This window comes from Pseudorasbora parva, chromosome 23 (genome assembly GCF_024679245.1).
Source record: "Pseudorasbora parva isolate DD20220531a chromosome 23, ASM2467924v1, whole genome shotgun sequence".
In the NCBI taxonomy this organism is placed as follows: domain Eukaryota; kingdom Metazoa; phylum Chordata; class Actinopteri; order Cypriniformes; family Gobionidae; genus Pseudorasbora; species Pseudorasbora parva.
In genome coordinates, this window is record NC_090194.1 from 5834882 (window position 1) to 5852651 (window position 17770).

Here is a 17770-nt window from a genome sequence, read left to right on the forward strand (position 1 = left end):
CGTTTTTTCTGTAAAAGAAAATATCTCCCTTTTCATTGAACTTTGAGCATCATAACTTTGCTGATGTAGTTTATACTCAAACAGCAACATTACACACCGACTAAAGTTAAAAAAGTGAAATCATATTCAAGGAGGCCAAGGGGTAGCAGAATTAACTAGTATTTAATTATTAATATTTATTTTAATATATTAATAATTTATTTATTTAATCTAAATTTAATGTAATTAAAATGCTTAAAATCTTCTTCAGTCGTCTTTGAACTATTGTTTTTTTTTTATATCATACACACTTCTTGATGCTTTAAGAATATTAAATGTATTTACTTTATTTTTGTTCTGTTCTATTCCAGTGTGCTGTTTTTCCCCGTTCTTTGTTTTGCTTTGTTTTTCATTTTGTTCTATTCTGTTGTCTTGTGTTAAGGTTTTGTTCTCTTTTTTTTCTATGGAGCTAGAAATATGACAAAATGATCTGAATTTGAATTGGATAAATCTGAATTATTGACAAGTGTAATCTAACAAAATTGAATATTATGTTACATTTTTTTCATAAAAATCCATAGTTCTGAATTTGAATTTTTAAATGTTGAATATAAAACATTTTAAATTGAACACATCTGAAATGTGTTTATGTTGAAATTGTATAGACATTTATTTTCAAACAGCAGATATTTTGTTCTGTATTAATAGACTGGAAATATTCCGTTTTTGAAAATACAGATTTAAGATTTCAGATGAAGAAGAAATTCAGATCATCAAATTCAATATTCTGAAATTCAAGCCGCAGAAATTCAGATCGTACAGAAAGTAGGCCAGAGGTCATCATCAGGGAAGAGTAAAGTAATGTCGATGGGCGATTTTGGATTCAGCCTTGAAGAACGACGGATGACGTCAAATGCTGAGATTTTCTTCACTAATCAGCAATTTGTAAACCACGCAAGAATAATTAGAAATCTAACCAAAATCTCATTTTCCGTGCATTAAGCTAAACTAAACAAAAGTATAAAAGGGCTGTTTGATCTTCTCTTTATTCCATTACAAATAGTAAATGAAATGATCAGATTTGACTTTTCTGACATCCTTTACTCTTCCCTGATGATGACCTCTGGCCTACTTTCTGTACGATCTGAATTTCTGCGGTTTGAATTTTAGAATATTGAATTTGATGATCTAAATTTCTTATGATACAATTTCGACATAAAACATTTCAGATGTATTCAATTTCAAATGCTCTATATTCAACATTTAAAAATTCATATTCAGAACTATGTAAAATGCAACATAATAGTAAATTTTGTTAGATTACACTTGTCAATAATTCAGATTTATACAATTCAAATTCAGGTCCTTTTGTCATATTTCTAGCTCGATATTTTTCCCTATCCTGTTTTGTTTTGTTGTTTTGTTCTGTTAAAACCCACACTGTGCTAACTACACTGCATTGCTCTGTTGACTCTGTTCAGTGCTAGTATTGACTTGAATCCATTGGGTTCTATTATCTGTTTGACTGGCTGGCTCCTCTCCTGACTCATGGAAAGACACTCCATTGATTTAATTAAGGATGTGGTTTTTGAATGTGGTAGTGCATCACCCAGCTGATCAGAATGTTTCCTCACAATTACATCGTCAGCCTTAAAGACTGGAAGCTGCCTCCTCTAGAGTCAGTAAGCCATGTTATAGCTATTGATCTGCTCAGCTGGAAAGATGATTTAATCTCCCGAGTGCCAGAGGTAGATGATTGGATAATTCGCTTATTTTGAATGATCTTTTCTGAGTCTCTTTCTTTCTTTCTTTCTTTCTTTCTCTTTCTTTCTTTCTTTCTTTCTTTCTTTCTTTCTTTCTTTCTTTCTTTCTTTCTTTCTTTCTTTCTTTCTTTCTTTCTTTCTTTCTTTCTTTCTTTCAGGACTGGATCTTCAGACAGCTGTGCGAGACGACCACTCCACTCCACACTCAGCTGCTTCCATTAATTGATGTTTACATTAACTCCATCCTGACCCCAGCTTCCAAGACCAATCCTGAGGCCACCAACCAGCCAATCACAGAGCAGGAGATCCTTAATGTTTTCCAGGCAGGGGTGGGTGGACCTAAATCATCTTTTTACTCCCATTGACTGCAAAATCATTTACAAAAAAAGCAACAAAAAAATAACTGTGATAAATGACCGGCCTGCAGTAACAAAAATCAGCCTGCTCAAATCACTGGCAAAGATATTATTGAAGGTTATTTTTAGACGAAAGTCCTCTGGATATTGCAATATGTTCAAACGATTTATAGAAGCATAAATTATATAATATCAAAAAACATTTTTGAAAAAAAGATTCATAAAACTTTTGAGGCGTAACGGTATTAAAGTCTGTGGTAAAGTATATGTCCGTGATACTTCCTAGAATAAAGACTATTCAGTAATATTGTCTATTAAACTGCACTGACACTATCAGATGAGAACACAATTTTAACTGTTTAACATTGACAGATGAATTGATGAATTGAGCTGATACAACATTGAAGTGAATGACTCTTATTTTCTGGAAAGCTGATTTACAGTTCAAATCGAATTTGTTCGTATGAAGATTTTTACAATATTAACACTTATTTTCCTGTTTATTAATGTAAAGTTGCTTTGAAACAATCTGTGTTGTATAAAGTGCTGTGATGTATGTGACTTCACTTGACTTGACTGTCCAGTACAGATCAAAGCCATATATTCCTGTAACTTGTGTTGCTTTTAACCTCGGTTTGACCTCTCATCTCCCCCTTTAATCTCTCTCTCAGGGAGATGGAGGGAAAATTCGCTCTCAGTACACTATCACCACCCAGTTGCTCATTCTCTATTACATTCTGTCGTATGAGGAAGCTCTGCTCGCTAATACAAAGACATTGGGTCAGTATATTACACACTTACCTGACGTAATATTAACATTTTGTCACCTTTAAATAATTGTTTATTACATATGTATTTTATGTAACATTTTTGTTTAATTTTATTTATTTTTATTGACATTGTATTGTATTTAATTCTATCGGTAACAATGTAATTCCCTGTAAAAAACAAAAAAAAAAGTCTGGTACCACTTTACAATAAGGTCTCATTTGTTAACATTAGTTAATGTATTTATCTTGAACTAACAATAAGCAATACATTTGTTACAGTATTAATTCATCTTAAAAAAAAAATCCAGCTGTTCATATGTTGGTTCACAGTGCATTAACTAATATTAACAAATATAACATCTGATAATGTATTAGTAAATGTTGAAATGGACATATGTTTAATAAATGCTGTGAAAGTATTGTTCATTCTTAGTTCATGTTAACTAATGAAACATTATTGTAAAGTGTTGCCAAATTTCTTTGTATTTGAATTTAGTTGTTTCAATGAATCCATTCAATCCAACTTCAACCCCGGTTTTGCATGAAGGGTCCTTTTGTTTTTGGACATCTTTTCTGTTTTGTTGTCTCCTTACAGCCTCCCCCTTTGTTTAATTTTAAACCATTCAATTATTAAATGATCAACAAGACTTAATCATTTTATCTACAGTTAATCTGGTGCATTCACGCTTATGTAAGTTCCTGTCTTACCACCCAGAGTGCTGTTATAATATTAGGATGAGAGCAACACAGCTTAGCTTCCCGCTCCCTCCTCTGCATGTTAAATTGCTTCAAACTTACACCAATCACCTGCAGTTTGACTTTGCTTTGGAAGCCTCTCATCGGTTATTAGAGCGGTTACTCTTCACTGTTTATGCACACAGCTCTTCCCAGAGTGCTGTGCTTATTTAATCTCTCTCTCTCCCTCTCTTCTCCTCTATCATCCTGGAGTAATGATGCCCTTTGGCTGTGCTAATGAACTGGAATACAATGAAAAATCACCTGTACATGAGCTGCACCACAGAGGCCTATTTTTAACAAACAGCCTGATAACCGTGCGTTCTTCCCTCCCAGCACTTATGCAGAGGAAACCAAAATCCTACTCTCCTGCCCTCATGGACCAGATTCCCATTAAACACCTCATCCGCCAGGCCCAAGGACTCCAGCAGGAGCTGGGAGGTAAAGGACACCGTTTAACCTCCAATGCACTTATATTCAGCAGAGTCGTTTGTGTGATAATGGTCATATTTACATGATTTAGATTCTTGTGACTACACTGATACTTGAAAATAGTTTTTATTTTTATGTGCATTGATTTCCAGGCTGTAGTCATACAAACAGTGAAACGTTCCACTGGTATAATAATAAATAAAATAAAAATATATCAAATAAACTTTACTAAGTTTTGTACTATTTTATTTTATAATTTAATATATTTTATTTCCATCATCAGTCCTGCACTCTGCTCTTCTGCGTCTACTGGCCACAAACTACCCTCACCTGTGCATGGTGGAAGACTGGATCAGTGAAGAGGAAGTGACTGGTACTCTGCCTTTGCTGAGGAAGATGCTGCTGACATCCTCATCCTGCAAATACTCACAGACACAGCTACAAGAGGGTATGAGCAACTCTCAATCCCCTGTTTAAAGACACAATGTGGAAATCATATTGCTCTGATTCTTAGGACAGAGATTGCATTAAATATGTTCTGGCATTTATTGCATTTTCAAATTATGATGCATGATTTAACAATCATTTTGACGGATACAAATATTTTTGACATTGTTCCACATTAATAAAATTGGATTATACAGTTTCAAGAAAAACTAGACACTCAAACGCAACTATTAAAAAAGTTCAAACATTCACTAATGCTCCAGAAGGAAACGTGATGCATTAAGAGCTGGGGATCACGGTAAATTGCACTTAATTTGCTATCTGGGAAACATTTAAGTGTCTTCTGTTGTTTCTAAAGGGCAGTACTAGATGGAAAAACTTGATATTTAAAATAAGAAAAATGTGGACATCATCCTGTTCTAAAGTTTTCACACTTTTTTTTTTGTTGTAAAAATCTTATTCAGGACAGTACTAAATAAAAATAACATGCAGTTTGTACAATATCTTATCTTGTTAAAATTATTCACATTTTTATTCACAAAATAGAAACGTTGCTCAGGTGGATTTTGCAAAGTTAGCACTTCTCTGCTGTATGATGTATTTCTCAAGCAAATTTCACACTACAGTAAACCAGACCACTGAACATTGATACTCACAGGGCCCTTTGGCACTGGAGGAGATCACACGTGTTTATTATGGTCTATGATATGAATAGTTTGTTGTTGTGGTCTAACCTTTCATGTGACTCAGATTTGGACCTGTGGATTAATGAACCTGAAGGTGTTTGTGTATTTATACATCACTGCTCTGACAGGCCTGTTTTTCCGCACAGCTCTCTTACTCACACACAGTGACAGGCTTATATAATGATATGGAAATAAAACAAACAATATTTTCACTTTTAAAGCCTCTAAATGTTTTACTTTTGTCATGTAATTAATTCAATTTTTAAATGAATCATGTATGGGTTTTTTTCGTAGCTTTCCAGAATGTCCTCTCCGGCGGGCCCAGGCTGCTGCGTATCCTGGAGCACCTGACGCTGCTCTCTGCGGGAGATCTAATCCCATACGCAGAGGATCTGACTGCCAGCATGGGGCTGCTCTTAGAGGACAGCGTCTCTCGCAGAATCTTACAGACTGTTAACAAACTCTGGATGGTACTTAATACAGTCATGCCACGCAGGTCAGACTTTCTCTCTGTTTTATATGCCGTAGTAAAATTGAAAGAGATCTTTAGGACTAGAACTAAATCTATTGTCCTTTACTTTGTCAGGCTGTGGGTGATGACAGTAAATGCTCTGCAACCCTCAGTAAAGCTCCTTCGGCAGCAGAGATACACTCAGAATGATCTGATGGTCGATCCTCTCATTGTCCTGCGTTGCGACCCCAGAGTCTTCAGGTATTATCTGCTTAGAAATTCTCTAATTTATGCCAATTGTTGTACTGCTAATATGATTTGTAATGAAAAAAAGAAAATATAAATTCTAATATATTTTATATTATTTTATTTTATTACTGTTTGGGGTTGGTAAGATTTTTGAAATCATTTTATGTTCACTAAGGCTGCATTTATTGGATCAAAAAAGCAGTAATATTATGAAATATTACAATTTAAAATGCCGTTTTCTACTTAAATATATTTTAAAATGTATTCCTGTGATGGCAAAGCTACATTTTCAGCAGCCGTTACTCCAGTCTTCAGTGTTATAAACCTTCAGAAATCATTCTAATATGCACATTTGCTGCTTAATAAACTTATTTAATCTTAATCTCTTAATAGTCTTATAATCAATTTTGAAAACACTGGTGATACTTTTTGTTGTTGTTGTGATTTATATATTATTATATAAATTATTTTAATTATATTATTGTTAATTATTATATAATATTAACTATATTCTGATGTATCTTAGTCTTACTGTAGGAATTGTGTGTGTTTGTTCTTCTGAAGGTGTCCTCCATTAATGGACATCACTCTTCACATGCTGAACGGCTACCTGCTGGCATCTAAAGCCTATCTGAACGCCCACCTGAAGGAGACGGCTGAATTTGAGCGACAGGCTCAGACCGTATCAAACCTTGGGCTCGGTGGCCAACCTGACACCCCCGAGGTTACCAGAGAGGAGCTGAAGAATGCTCTGCTGGCTGCTCAGGTAAACACATTGACACACACTTCTCTAACACTCCTCTGAATCACGAGTTTGTACATTTGGCATATGCGTGTGGTTTTTGTCCACCTTCAGGACAGTGCAGCAGTACAGATCTTGCTGGAGGTGTGTTTGCCGTCCCCTCAGGAGGAGCTGCAGCTGGTAGGAGGTGGAGGAGCAGAAAGCCTATTGCAGAGCGTTCAGTCTGTTCCAGGTATTCCCATGCGGAAACAAGTGGGAGACGTGGTGGCTGGGCGGGGGTCCCAGCGGGAATGCGAGGCGGAGGGCGGACTGCTTAGTGACCTGAGGGAGGTGCAGTGCCTCATCTGCTGCCTGCTGCACCAAATGTTCATCGCAGACCCCAACATTGCCAAACTAGTACACTTCCAGGTAAGTAATCTCTCTGTTACAGAACAGTCATCACTGTTATGGTGATATACATGCGTTGTAATGATCAAAATCTTAAAACACAAACTTTTCAGATTTCTTTCTTTTGTGTTTTGACGTTTCTTTTACGCATTTTAGGGTGAAACAGGATATTCAGTGAGAAAAAAAAATGTAGGGCGGATTTTTGTTTTATCCTATGGGAATTGATAAGATTGATTCGAGAATAGTGGTCTCTGTGTGACAGGTGGTTTAAGGGGAGCAGTAAAAAGAGGTGGAGCCAGTTACACTACCAATCCAAATTTTGGGCTCTAAGATTTTTTTTTTTTTTTTTTTGAATGAAAGATTTCTATTTAAAAAAATAAATAAATCTGTTTATCAATGAATCCTTTAAAAAAATTCTTAAATTTTAAGATGTTTTCGACAGTGATTCAACAAATGTTTCTTGGGTACCAAATCCAACCATATTACAATGATTTCTGAAGGATCATGTGACTCTAAAGACTGGAGTAATGGCTGCTGAAAATTCAGCTTTTCCACCACAGGAATAAATGACAGATATTAACTTAGAAAACAGTTCTTATAAATTGTAATCATTTTTCACAATATTACTTTTTTACTGTATTTTGATCAAATAAATTGATCAAAAGCATAAAGACTTCTTGCCAAAACATTGCAAAAAAATCTTAACCCCACCCAACTTTTAAATTGTAGTGTACAATTCTCATGTCACTAAGAACATTTTTATTTCTTTAAAATAATATGTAACGGTACTAGTTTTGCAAATTTGGCAGGAACATGTAATTAATTAATTAACATGTTTTGAACATGTTTTAATTAAACCGCCATTATTAGGTTTATGTTAATCAGGTTCAGATTTTTAAAAAAAAATCTCAAATTGGGTCCTAAAGCCCTATTTGAGTTCTAAAGGTTTTCTAAATGTTCTTTAAATGTTTCGTCAGGGATATCCTCAGCCTTTGCTTCCTCTGACGGTGGCAGGAATTCCTTCCATGCACATCTGTCTAGACTTTATCCCAGAACTCCTCGCTCAGCCGCAGCTGGAGAAACAGGTAAGCAACTATCAATGTGTCCGTCCATATTATTAGCCAGGGCTAAATGGACCATGCACTGGGAGTGACAGCATCATTTGAATTTTGGTGTCAATGCCATAAATGATCATCCTGTGTGCATACACATGGTCGTCATGGTCTTCTACGATAACCATAGTGACATTTTGTGACGAAATGAGGCACAGAAGGACAGTGGCTTACTATATTTTGGTATACAAGTAATACTCGATAGGATGTGAGACTCTTTATAGTATAAACTGCATCTTCATTTAGAGCTGTACATCTACATGTTGAAACATTAAGAGTAAGTTAAATTTATTTGTATAAAACATTTCACAGACAATGAAGGATCACAATGTGCTTTATAGTAGTAAATATATATATATAAAATAAAAATAACAGCTTGACAGATAACATAAAATACCATAGAAATGTAATAAAAGCCCAGCCATATTGCTAATTAGAAGTATGTATTACATCATTCAAATCACTGACACATGGCAGCCCTGAGGGTTGACCTCTGGGCTTGATGCTAATGGCAGTTTTGTTTTGTCTGCCACAGATCTTCGCCATACAGCTGTTGTCCCATCTGTGCACCCAGTACGCCCTGCCCAAATCCCTCAGTGTGGCACGGCTTGCCATTAGTGTGATGGGCACCCTCCTCACAGGTAGAAATAACTCTCTCTCATCTGTTTCTTTATCTCTCATCCATCTTCTCTTTATCTTGGGCTCTGTTCTTATTCATTTATTAGGTCTGGCATTTTATTAAAGGATGTCTAAAAATAACATTGATAATTGGAGATATCAGACTATTACCCTGACTTTTTTTGTAACAAAAACCAACCTGTGCGATCTTGTCCCATCATCTTTGTAGACACTGCCCTCTGCTGGCCATTTGTTACTGTCTATAACAAACCTTCATCTGCAGTGTTTATAAATTATGCATTAGCCATCCATTTATTACGTTTTTATTGAATGGCAAACCGGAGGAGTCTTGAGCACTCTTAAATGTTGTGTCAGATCAGTTCAGTTTTATGTATCTCGTGCATCTGTTCTCAAAAGCAACCAAAGACTCATAGAATGTGATTCTGTCCAATATAATCACTTATGTAACCCATTTTTTGGTATCTGTTACAGTACTGACCCGTGCCAAGCGCTATGCATTTTTCATGCCAACGCTGCCATGCCTAGTTTCGTTCTGCAAGGCTTTCCCTCCACTTTTCGATGACGTCATGTCCCTGCTGATTCAGGTGGGACAGGTGTCTGCTGCTGATGTCACCACTAAGGCCCGAGACATTGACCCTCTCATTGCCAGTGAGTGTTTTCTTGGCTTATTTGTTCTATTGTTTTCGACGTAATTGTGTTTACATTTTGTAATGCTCAATGGCTGTTGTATGTCGTGGGGATAGAGCAAGATTTTAGGTTCAATTATTTTACTCAGTTGACAATTAAACCTAAAATCTTGCTAAATAAGTTAGATCTAATAGATTGCAGACCCACCTTTTCAGAGACTCTGGTTCTCGAAGCATTTTTCACATAGGGGCTTAAAAATATTATTTTATCTATTTTTTCTATTCGAAGACCCAACTGTTGCGCACTATTCAGTTTGTTTAAAAAAAAAAAAATCCTATAAAATTGTATAAAAAAACTATATAGAGGTTTTCTATTGTCATTTTTATTTTATTTTAATTTTGTTTTTCTCTCGATGGAAATAGCTACCAAAGCTTGCAAACTTGTTAAAGGTTTGAATAGTTTAATATTTGCAAAGGGCTGCACGATTATCCTGATATGGTCTTGTTGTGTGATTTATTAAACAACCACAAAAAGCCAAGATTCACATTAGCATAATTCAAACATTTCCAAATGCTTCCAGTTATTAAACAAATCTAATAATGTGATATAGAAAAGATTTCACCAAATTTTAAATAAATAATTTATGCACTACTCTACATTCAGTTTTCATATTAACATTTAATTAATATATTAATTATAATAGTTTTGAAATATATTATAGTTATATTGCATTAATATATTCATTATATTAAAACGTGTATATATACTACTTCATACAGTCATGGTCAAAATTGTTGGTACCCCTGGTAAATATGATCAAATATGGCTGTAAAAAATAAATCTGCATGGTTTATCCTTTTGATCTTTTATTAAACAATTCACAAAAATCCAACTTTTCATTGAAGTAAAATAATTGAAAATGGGGGGTAAATCACATTATGAAATAAAAGCTTTTCTCCAAAACACGTTGGCCACAATTGTTAGTACCCTTTTATTATATAGTTTTTGCAACCTCCTTTTCCCAAGATAACAGCTCTGAGTCTTCTTCTGTAATGCCTGATGAGTTTGGAGAACACCTGAATAGAGATCCGAGACCATTCCTCCATACAGAACCTCTCCAGATCCTTCAGATTCCCAGCTCCATGCTGGTGCTTCTTCTCTTCAGTTCAGCCACACATCTTCTATAGGGTTCAGGTCAGGGATGGTCATTGCAGAAGCTTCATTTTGTGCTCAGTGACACATTTGTGTGTTGATTTTGATGTTTGTTTTAGATCATTGTCCTGATGGGAGATCCAATCCCGGCCCATTATAAGATTTCTAGCAGAGGCCTACAGGTTTAGATTTTTTATCTTTTGGTATTTGCTAGAATCCATGATACAATGTATCTGAACAAGATGTCCAGGACCTCCAGCAAAAAAATAGGCCCACAACATTAAAAAAAAAAAGATCCAGTGGTATTTTTAGCCGTGGGCATGGGGCACTTTTTATCCCTGTTTGCACCAAACCCATCTGGTAGATTGGCTGCCAAAAAGCTAATTTTTAGGTTCATCTGACCACAGAACCTAGTCCCTTTTGACTCTCCAGTCGTGTCTGTCAACTGAATATGCTGGAGTTTGTTCTGGATGAGCGAGGAGTATTTTTCTTGAATCCCTCCCAAACAACATGTGGTGATGTAGGTTTTTTTATTTATTATTTTTTACGCTTTCTGACCCCAAGACTCAACTAATCTCTGCGATTCTCCATCTGTGATCCTTGGAGAGTCTTTGTGCACTCAAACGTTCCTCCTCGCCGTGCATCAGGACAATATACACACACATGCTCTTTCAGGCAGATTTGTAACATCTTTAGTTAAATGGAGCTTCTTAATTATTGCCCTGATGATGGAAATGGGGATTTTCAGTGCTTTAGCTATTTTCCTACAGCCTCTTTCTATTTTGTGAAGCTCAACAATCTTTTGCTGCACATCAGAACTATATTCTTTGGTTTCACTCATTGTGATAAATGATTAAGGGAATTTGGCTTTTATGCCTCCTTATATTTATACTCCTGTGAAACAAGACATCCTAGCTGGACAATTTCATGTTCCTCGGCACCTTGGTTTTCTAAAAAAAAAAAAAATCTCAATGTAAATATACTTCAGAGATATTTTACTAATTAAAAACTTACGGGTACTAACAATTGTGGCCAATGTGTTGTAGAGAGAACCATTTATTTCATAATGAGATTTACCCACCATTGTCAATTCTTTTACTTAAATAAAATGTTGGATTTTTGTGACTTTTTTAAAATAAAAGATCAAAAGGATGAACAATGCAGATTATTTTTTTACAGCCATATTTGATCATATTTACCAGAGGTACCAACACTTTTGACCACGACTGTATATACTACGTTACCATAAAATTCAATTAAAAACTGTGATAAGTTGACCAGCAATCTACTTGCATATTCAGGTGCCATATGGATGCAAAGAGAACTGCTCATTTTAATTTGTACACTGTGAAAGAGGTTTGAGTTTGATTCTCAAATGTGACGACTCGAGTTAAAGATTAACTTGGGTGCAAAAAAATTTGCACAGTCTGTTGAGCATGTGAGCTTTTGTTTCAACGTGTTTTCTGCCTTTTTCTTCTTTTATGTTCTTTTCTAAGCATCAGCAGTGATATGAGGTTATCCCTTTTACAGTATAGAGCATCATATAATAGGATTTGGCCAAGTCATGTAGCCCTAGATTAAGATCTAATACGCTGTGCTCTTGTGTTTAGGGCTTCAGTATCTAAGAGAGAAGCCACAGGAAATACCTCTATCAGAATCCAAAATCTCTCTACCAAAGAGATCTGCAGAGGAGCTGGGCGGAGCCGATCCTGACGTACAGATGTGCTATCAGATAGAGGCCACCTTCATGGACATCATCAGCTCCAGCACACAGGCACTGTGACAACACAAACAGGCAAATAGAAATGTTGATGGACTGTGCATAGAATGGAATGAGTATTTTGTCCCATGGAAAATTGAAGTGTCATGTTACAGGACTCTAGGTCGTAGAAATCTACTCATGAACCTACAAAGCATTATAATGATAGATGTGTTACAGGGGTTGGACTAGTGCAGAGAATATTTCGGTTTAAATTCAATCCACTCAAAACAATGACCATGAATTTTGGCATCCCAATACCACAAGTGATGGAAACATCTGGAATGAAGGTAATGAAAGATAGGTTTGATATATGGGTTTAAGTAAACTGTACTTACATGATGTAAATGAAAAGTCAAATCACTGAGTACTATTTTTTAAAACAAAGGACAAGACGTTGTGAAAGATAAAAATATAGATTGCAATTCCATATTCTGTTGCCAGCGAAATCCACAGTCTGTATTTGACTCAAAATAACATCGACTTTCCAAGAAGTGTTGTTTAAGTCTCGTTTGAATTGGACGCTCATTCTCTCTCCTGTCCTGAAGGATTGGTTTAATTCAGGTCACAAAGCAGCTTGCTGGAGATGTTTTCTAAATAGCGTGTTAGTTAAGTGTGTATTTGAGTGTGCAGCGAGACGTGTGTCCAGGGCACTTAGCAGTGATATTATTGGTCTGTTTTCTAGACCAGCGTTTAACTGTTTTCTTGGATCAAATTCACCTTTTCCTGATTTTTTTGGTTACTGTGGTTGTATACATGTCAATCCTTTGAACATTTGTATTAAAACATCTTTTTGGAAAGCCTTTGTTTACTCCCTTTTGATTATAACTTACTAAAGTTGCTTACCTGTAGTTGCTTATTATGTTGGGATTTTAACTCTTCACCTTTATTTAGCACATATTGAGAAGAACATGGCCGGCATTATGAACTCAAGTCACCAAAAAGCACCAACAATGTTACTGGATATTAAAGTCATTCACATGAACTTCAATATTTCAGATATACTCCATTCATTATAACGCTTCCTTTAGATCCACATGGGGGCGCTCTTGTCACATGTAAAAATACCGGTTCTACAGCCTGGAGTACACATGGAAACGCTTATGCAGGTTCAATGATGGCATGATCAATGATTGGAGCATAACAAATAACTTGGCCAATCGCATGTTCCTTTTGCTCCAGTACAAAGGTTTTCTGTGTTATGGGAGCTTTAGAAAATGCTCCGATTTAATGTGCAATCAAAGTTGGCCCACAGTGCTTCACATTAAAGTAAAGAAATCCAGTAAATACAAAGAATGTTCTTTTTTCTGGGCCAGATTACACCATGATGAGGCTTGACCCAACCTAAATAATCGCATCATTTCCCCCCCGAATTTTCTTTCTTTTGTAATTCCCCTTATTGAAGCTGTTGAGTTTTTCCTCCTGTCTGATGTACGTGTATGCGACTACATAAGGATACGTAAAAATAACTACGGCATCCATCACTTCTAAGTGCACATCTGCCCATAGGGCGATCGTAGAGGATGTTGGTTGTGATAAAAGTGGAAGAAAAGGCACAAAATATGCATCCAGAGTGTTTTTGTGGTGTAAATGGTTCTCACCGCAGGTCTTTTGTCTCTTCTGAGCTCTGAGCTGCTGTGAACAGCCTCAGGCTAGCAAAGGCAAAATCACAGCTCCGTTTTGTTTCTCCTTTAAGGCACTGTCAAGTTTAAACACCTTTTTCGCACAAAAAGCTTCTGCGCTCTTTTCCCTCTTTCACCTTCCCTTGCACCTCTGTTCTTGCGGCAGAGAGAAATGGAAATGTTTATCGTCTCCCCTAGCAGACCCGGCTTCCTCTGTTCCAGGGCCATTTCTCGTTACTTGCTCGTTTGACCTTCTATTGAGTTCTTTTCCTCACTTCTGGATGCCTTCAGTGGGAAGTTTCCCATCTGAATATCCGTGCACGCATCAGTAAACCGGATTGACTTTGTGCTACGAGACAAAGGTCTGCTGAAATCTAAAAGCACCGATAATGTAATTCACGCTTTGATTTGGTAATTGACATCTGTTTAGTGTTGCGCTCCTCGCCGCACATCATCCATTTGTGAAGTCCTCTGTGGCGGGTGCCAGCTTTCCATCTGCTAATGGCTGGCGGGCATGTGTGCGAGATTAAATCCGATGCAGATCTTTACAGTAAACGTCAAGATTGTAGGTTGTGACCGCTCGGGCTATCTCTCTTTGCATCTCGTTACAGACGCTCAAAGACGGAGGCCGTTTTTCAAACCAGTTCAAACGGGAATGTCAAGTAACTTTGTGAAGCCTGCCAGTTGGAAAGGCTAGTGAAACCGAGTGAATTTGTCTCTTGCCCAGATAGTTATATCAAGTCTCTGATCTCAGGCAAGCCTTTGGTGAAATTCAAAACATCTCGCTTCAGAACGCGAGGCGCTGCGCTGAGTTTGTGTGTTTTATTTCCTACTGAATCAAAGCAAGCTGTTCTGCAAATCGTGTTGTCAGCGTAGGCCGACAGAACTGGCAAAAGCTATTTACAGACGCTTGCAATCAAATCACCATATTTCAGCTCCGGCCCCACGGGCTCCATCTAAATGCAATATGCCTCTGCGTTCATGGCACCCCGGAGCCTTACATCATGTCTTTAGTATTGTTTATGAGATTAGAGACTGCACCATGTAAAGTACTCCGTTCTTTGTTAGCTGAAAGGAAGCAGATGCCAGCGTGCGGTCTGCGGCATGCTCCATCTAATTACCCCTCGCTATTACAGGCCGAGCTGTATGTAACCCCTCTGCTCCGCGGCCGGCGCTGCGGAGAGAATCGGATGCGGAGGAACCTTAAGGGCTCTTCGATGCTATAGCTACCATCTGGAGAGACGGGAGAGTGTATTACATCCCACACCTGGTGAATGTGTGATTAGCTTCTGGTCTGAAGCATAAATCATTTGCAGCCGTTTGCTTTGGGCTCACGTTGACTTCATCAGTCGCTCTGGGTGACTACATTAGTAAAGCCAATAAAGCTATTGGGGAGATTGTCTGAGGTTACGGCTGTGTTACAGGTGCTAGCGGACAGAGGAGACTCGCTTAAATGAGCTTAACGCCATTGCCAACTGGCTTCATAGTAAACGGGAGTAAGAAATGTCTGATGTAGCCTAACAAGACTGTGCTTTAGCTTCTCAGTATATGCACGGTATATGCACATAATGAAGTATGTAGATTCCCAACATGCACTGTACAATGATTTATTTATTTGTTCGTTTTTGTCCGTCCATCCATCCGTTCAGTCATCTCTTGTGTTATGACGGAAAACGACAACTTGTGGTTCTTAACTTGTTTTGCTTTAGGAAAACCTTTGACCTGATGTAGTACCATAATTGTTTATCACACACACACACACGCACGCACACACACACCGTTTCGCTATCTTTGTAGGGACTCTCCATAGACGTAATGGTTTTTATACTGTTCAAACTGTATATTCTGTATATTATGATTTTTTGCAATTATTTCTATTAAGTAATATTAATGAATCAACCAATTAAAACAATTACGATTGAACTATCAAAGAACAATTTAATTTTAAAATGAAAATAAACTAATGAATCAGTTAGAATAAAATGAATCTCTGTAGTTTATAATTACCTGTACATAACATATTGCAGTCGTTTGGTACAAGTTTATTCTATATTGTAAGTATTCAGGTATTTCATCTTTTTGTTTACCGTGGTGATGGTTTTTAAGGGTCACGTTTCTTAGTGACTGATGCATTTATGCTAGGATACTGTAGAGCGGCACAGCTTTTGACTTCAACAGCAAAATGTATTAAAAGCATTATTATTTGACTTTTCTGATTATATGATTTGTTACACTTAATAATTAGCATTTATCATAGTTTTCTTCCAGCTGTCCATGACCCTCCAGTTGAGAAGCATTGACCTAGTCTGCATTGATTTCAGAGGAACAACAGTATATTAATGTACAAAAGAACTAAATATTTTAGTGTTTCTTTAACTAGAGGGTGTGTGTTCATGAATTTTGCATCTGTTTTGCATGATATAAGTAGCCTTGTTCGTGAAAAATTTAAAAAATGCAAGACACAAATGACCTGTTGTCTTTGGCGTCATCAAGGAATGTCCCTTATTCTGGCAAAGCTCACTTAAATACATTGTAGTCTTTAATTACCAGTGCTGACATGGCGTATTACTTTTCAGTGTTTCCCCTCAGAGAGTAAATTGCTCTTAACCAGCCAACCAGCCATTTAACGCCCTCATTATATACACATTTGACCTCGTTCCGACGGCTGTAAGCTGCGAAACACGTCCTCTTAAAGTGCTGAAGAGCCTTTGCTCTCTCTCTCTCTCTCTCTCTCTCTCTCTCTCTCTCTCTCTCTCTCTCTCTCTCTCTCTCTCTCTCTCTCTCTCTCTCTCTCTCTCTCTCTCTCTCTCTCTCTCTCTCTCTCTCTCTCTCTCTCTCTCTCTCTCTCTCTCTCTCTCCAACAGATGGCTGCAGTGCTGAGAGAGTATACATATTAATAGCACAATTACAATGCTCTACATCAAGATTGTGTCATTATCATTGTGATTGAAAAAGCAATTATGGTTCTTGATTATCATCAGCCTCTGTAAATCTCTGTTATTTTGTTGTTGCCTCTGGGCACGATCCCCATCCGCTGTCAAGAAACCGATCTCTGTGGTGCAGGGTTTGGGAGATGAGCACTCCTCTTTGACTGCCAATTAATTAGCTAGCCTTGCATTTGCATAATCGGCTCCTCGGGTGGTTTTGGGAGATGGCTCAGCCTCATTCTAAAGCTATGGACAGTTTGAAGGTGTAGATACTGTTCACGGATCAGGCTGGCTGGCGTAGGAAGTATGTGCTTTCAAATCTACACTTGATGGTAAAATTCTGCAGGCAGGTTTATGCACGCTGTAAATGCCATGCGACTAACAAAAGAACGGAGCAAGCTAATATACACACCGATCAGGAATAACATTATGACCACTGACAGGGGAGGTGAACAATACGGATCTCTTCATCACGGCACCTGTTAGCGGCCAAGGCTCATTGATGCACGTGAGGAGTGAAGGCTGGCCTGTGTGGTCTGATCAAACAGACGAGCTACTGGAGCTCAAATTGCTCAAGAAGTTAATGCTGGTTCTGATAGAAAGGTGCCAGAATTTGTTGTGTATGGGGCTGCATAGCCGCAGACCAGTCAGGGTGCCCATGCTGAATGACGGCAAATATGGAAATACGGCGGCCACAGTACAACGGCGCCAGTACGCTCACCACACACCAGCGATAGGTGGAGAGGAGAGAGGGTGATAGAGCCAATTCAGTGGATGGGGATTATTAGGAGGCCATGATTGTTAAGGGCCAATCGAGGGAATTTGGCCAGGACACCGGGGTTACACCCCTACTCTTTTATGAGGAGTGCCATGGGATTTTTAATGACCACAGAGAGTCAGGACCTCGGTTTAACGTCCATCCTCTGTCTCCATGC

At 37.5% G+C, this 17770-nt stretch overlaps 1 protein-coding gene across 4 annotated transcripts in view; it reads left to right on the plus strand.

The window, feature by feature from the left end:
• Nucleotides 1–13067, plus strand: part of ints2 (integrator complex subunit 2) — a 30338-nt gene extending 17271 nt beyond the window's left edge. For all 4 annotated transcript variants that reach the window (XM_067433605.1, XM_067433607.1, XM_067433606.1 and 1 more), the window contains 12 exons: nucleotides 1901–2071; nucleotides 2770–2878; nucleotides 3940–4044; nucleotides 4319–4483; nucleotides 5463–5664; nucleotides 5755–5880; nucleotides 6433–6634; nucleotides 6725–7018; nucleotides 7975–8082; nucleotides 8645–8750; nucleotides 9220–9396; nucleotides 12138–13067. In XM_067433605.1, coding sequence (XP_067289706.1) covers nucleotides 1901–2071; nucleotides 2770–2878; nucleotides 3940–4044; nucleotides 4319–4483; nucleotides 5463–5664; nucleotides 5755–5880; nucleotides 6433–6634; nucleotides 6725–7018; nucleotides 7975–8082; nucleotides 8645–8750; nucleotides 9220–9396; nucleotides 12138–12310 — 1938 coding nt within the window. In that variant the 3' untranslated portion in view covers nucleotides 12311–13067. The remainder of the gene's footprint in view (nucleotides 1–1900; nucleotides 2072–2769; nucleotides 2879–3939; nucleotides 4045–4318; nucleotides 4484–5462; nucleotides 5665–5754; nucleotides 5881–6432; nucleotides 6635–6724; nucleotides 7019–7974; nucleotides 8083–8644; nucleotides 8751–9219; nucleotides 9397–12137) is intronic.
• The last annotated feature ends 4703 nt before the right edge of the window (nucleotides 13068–17770 follow it).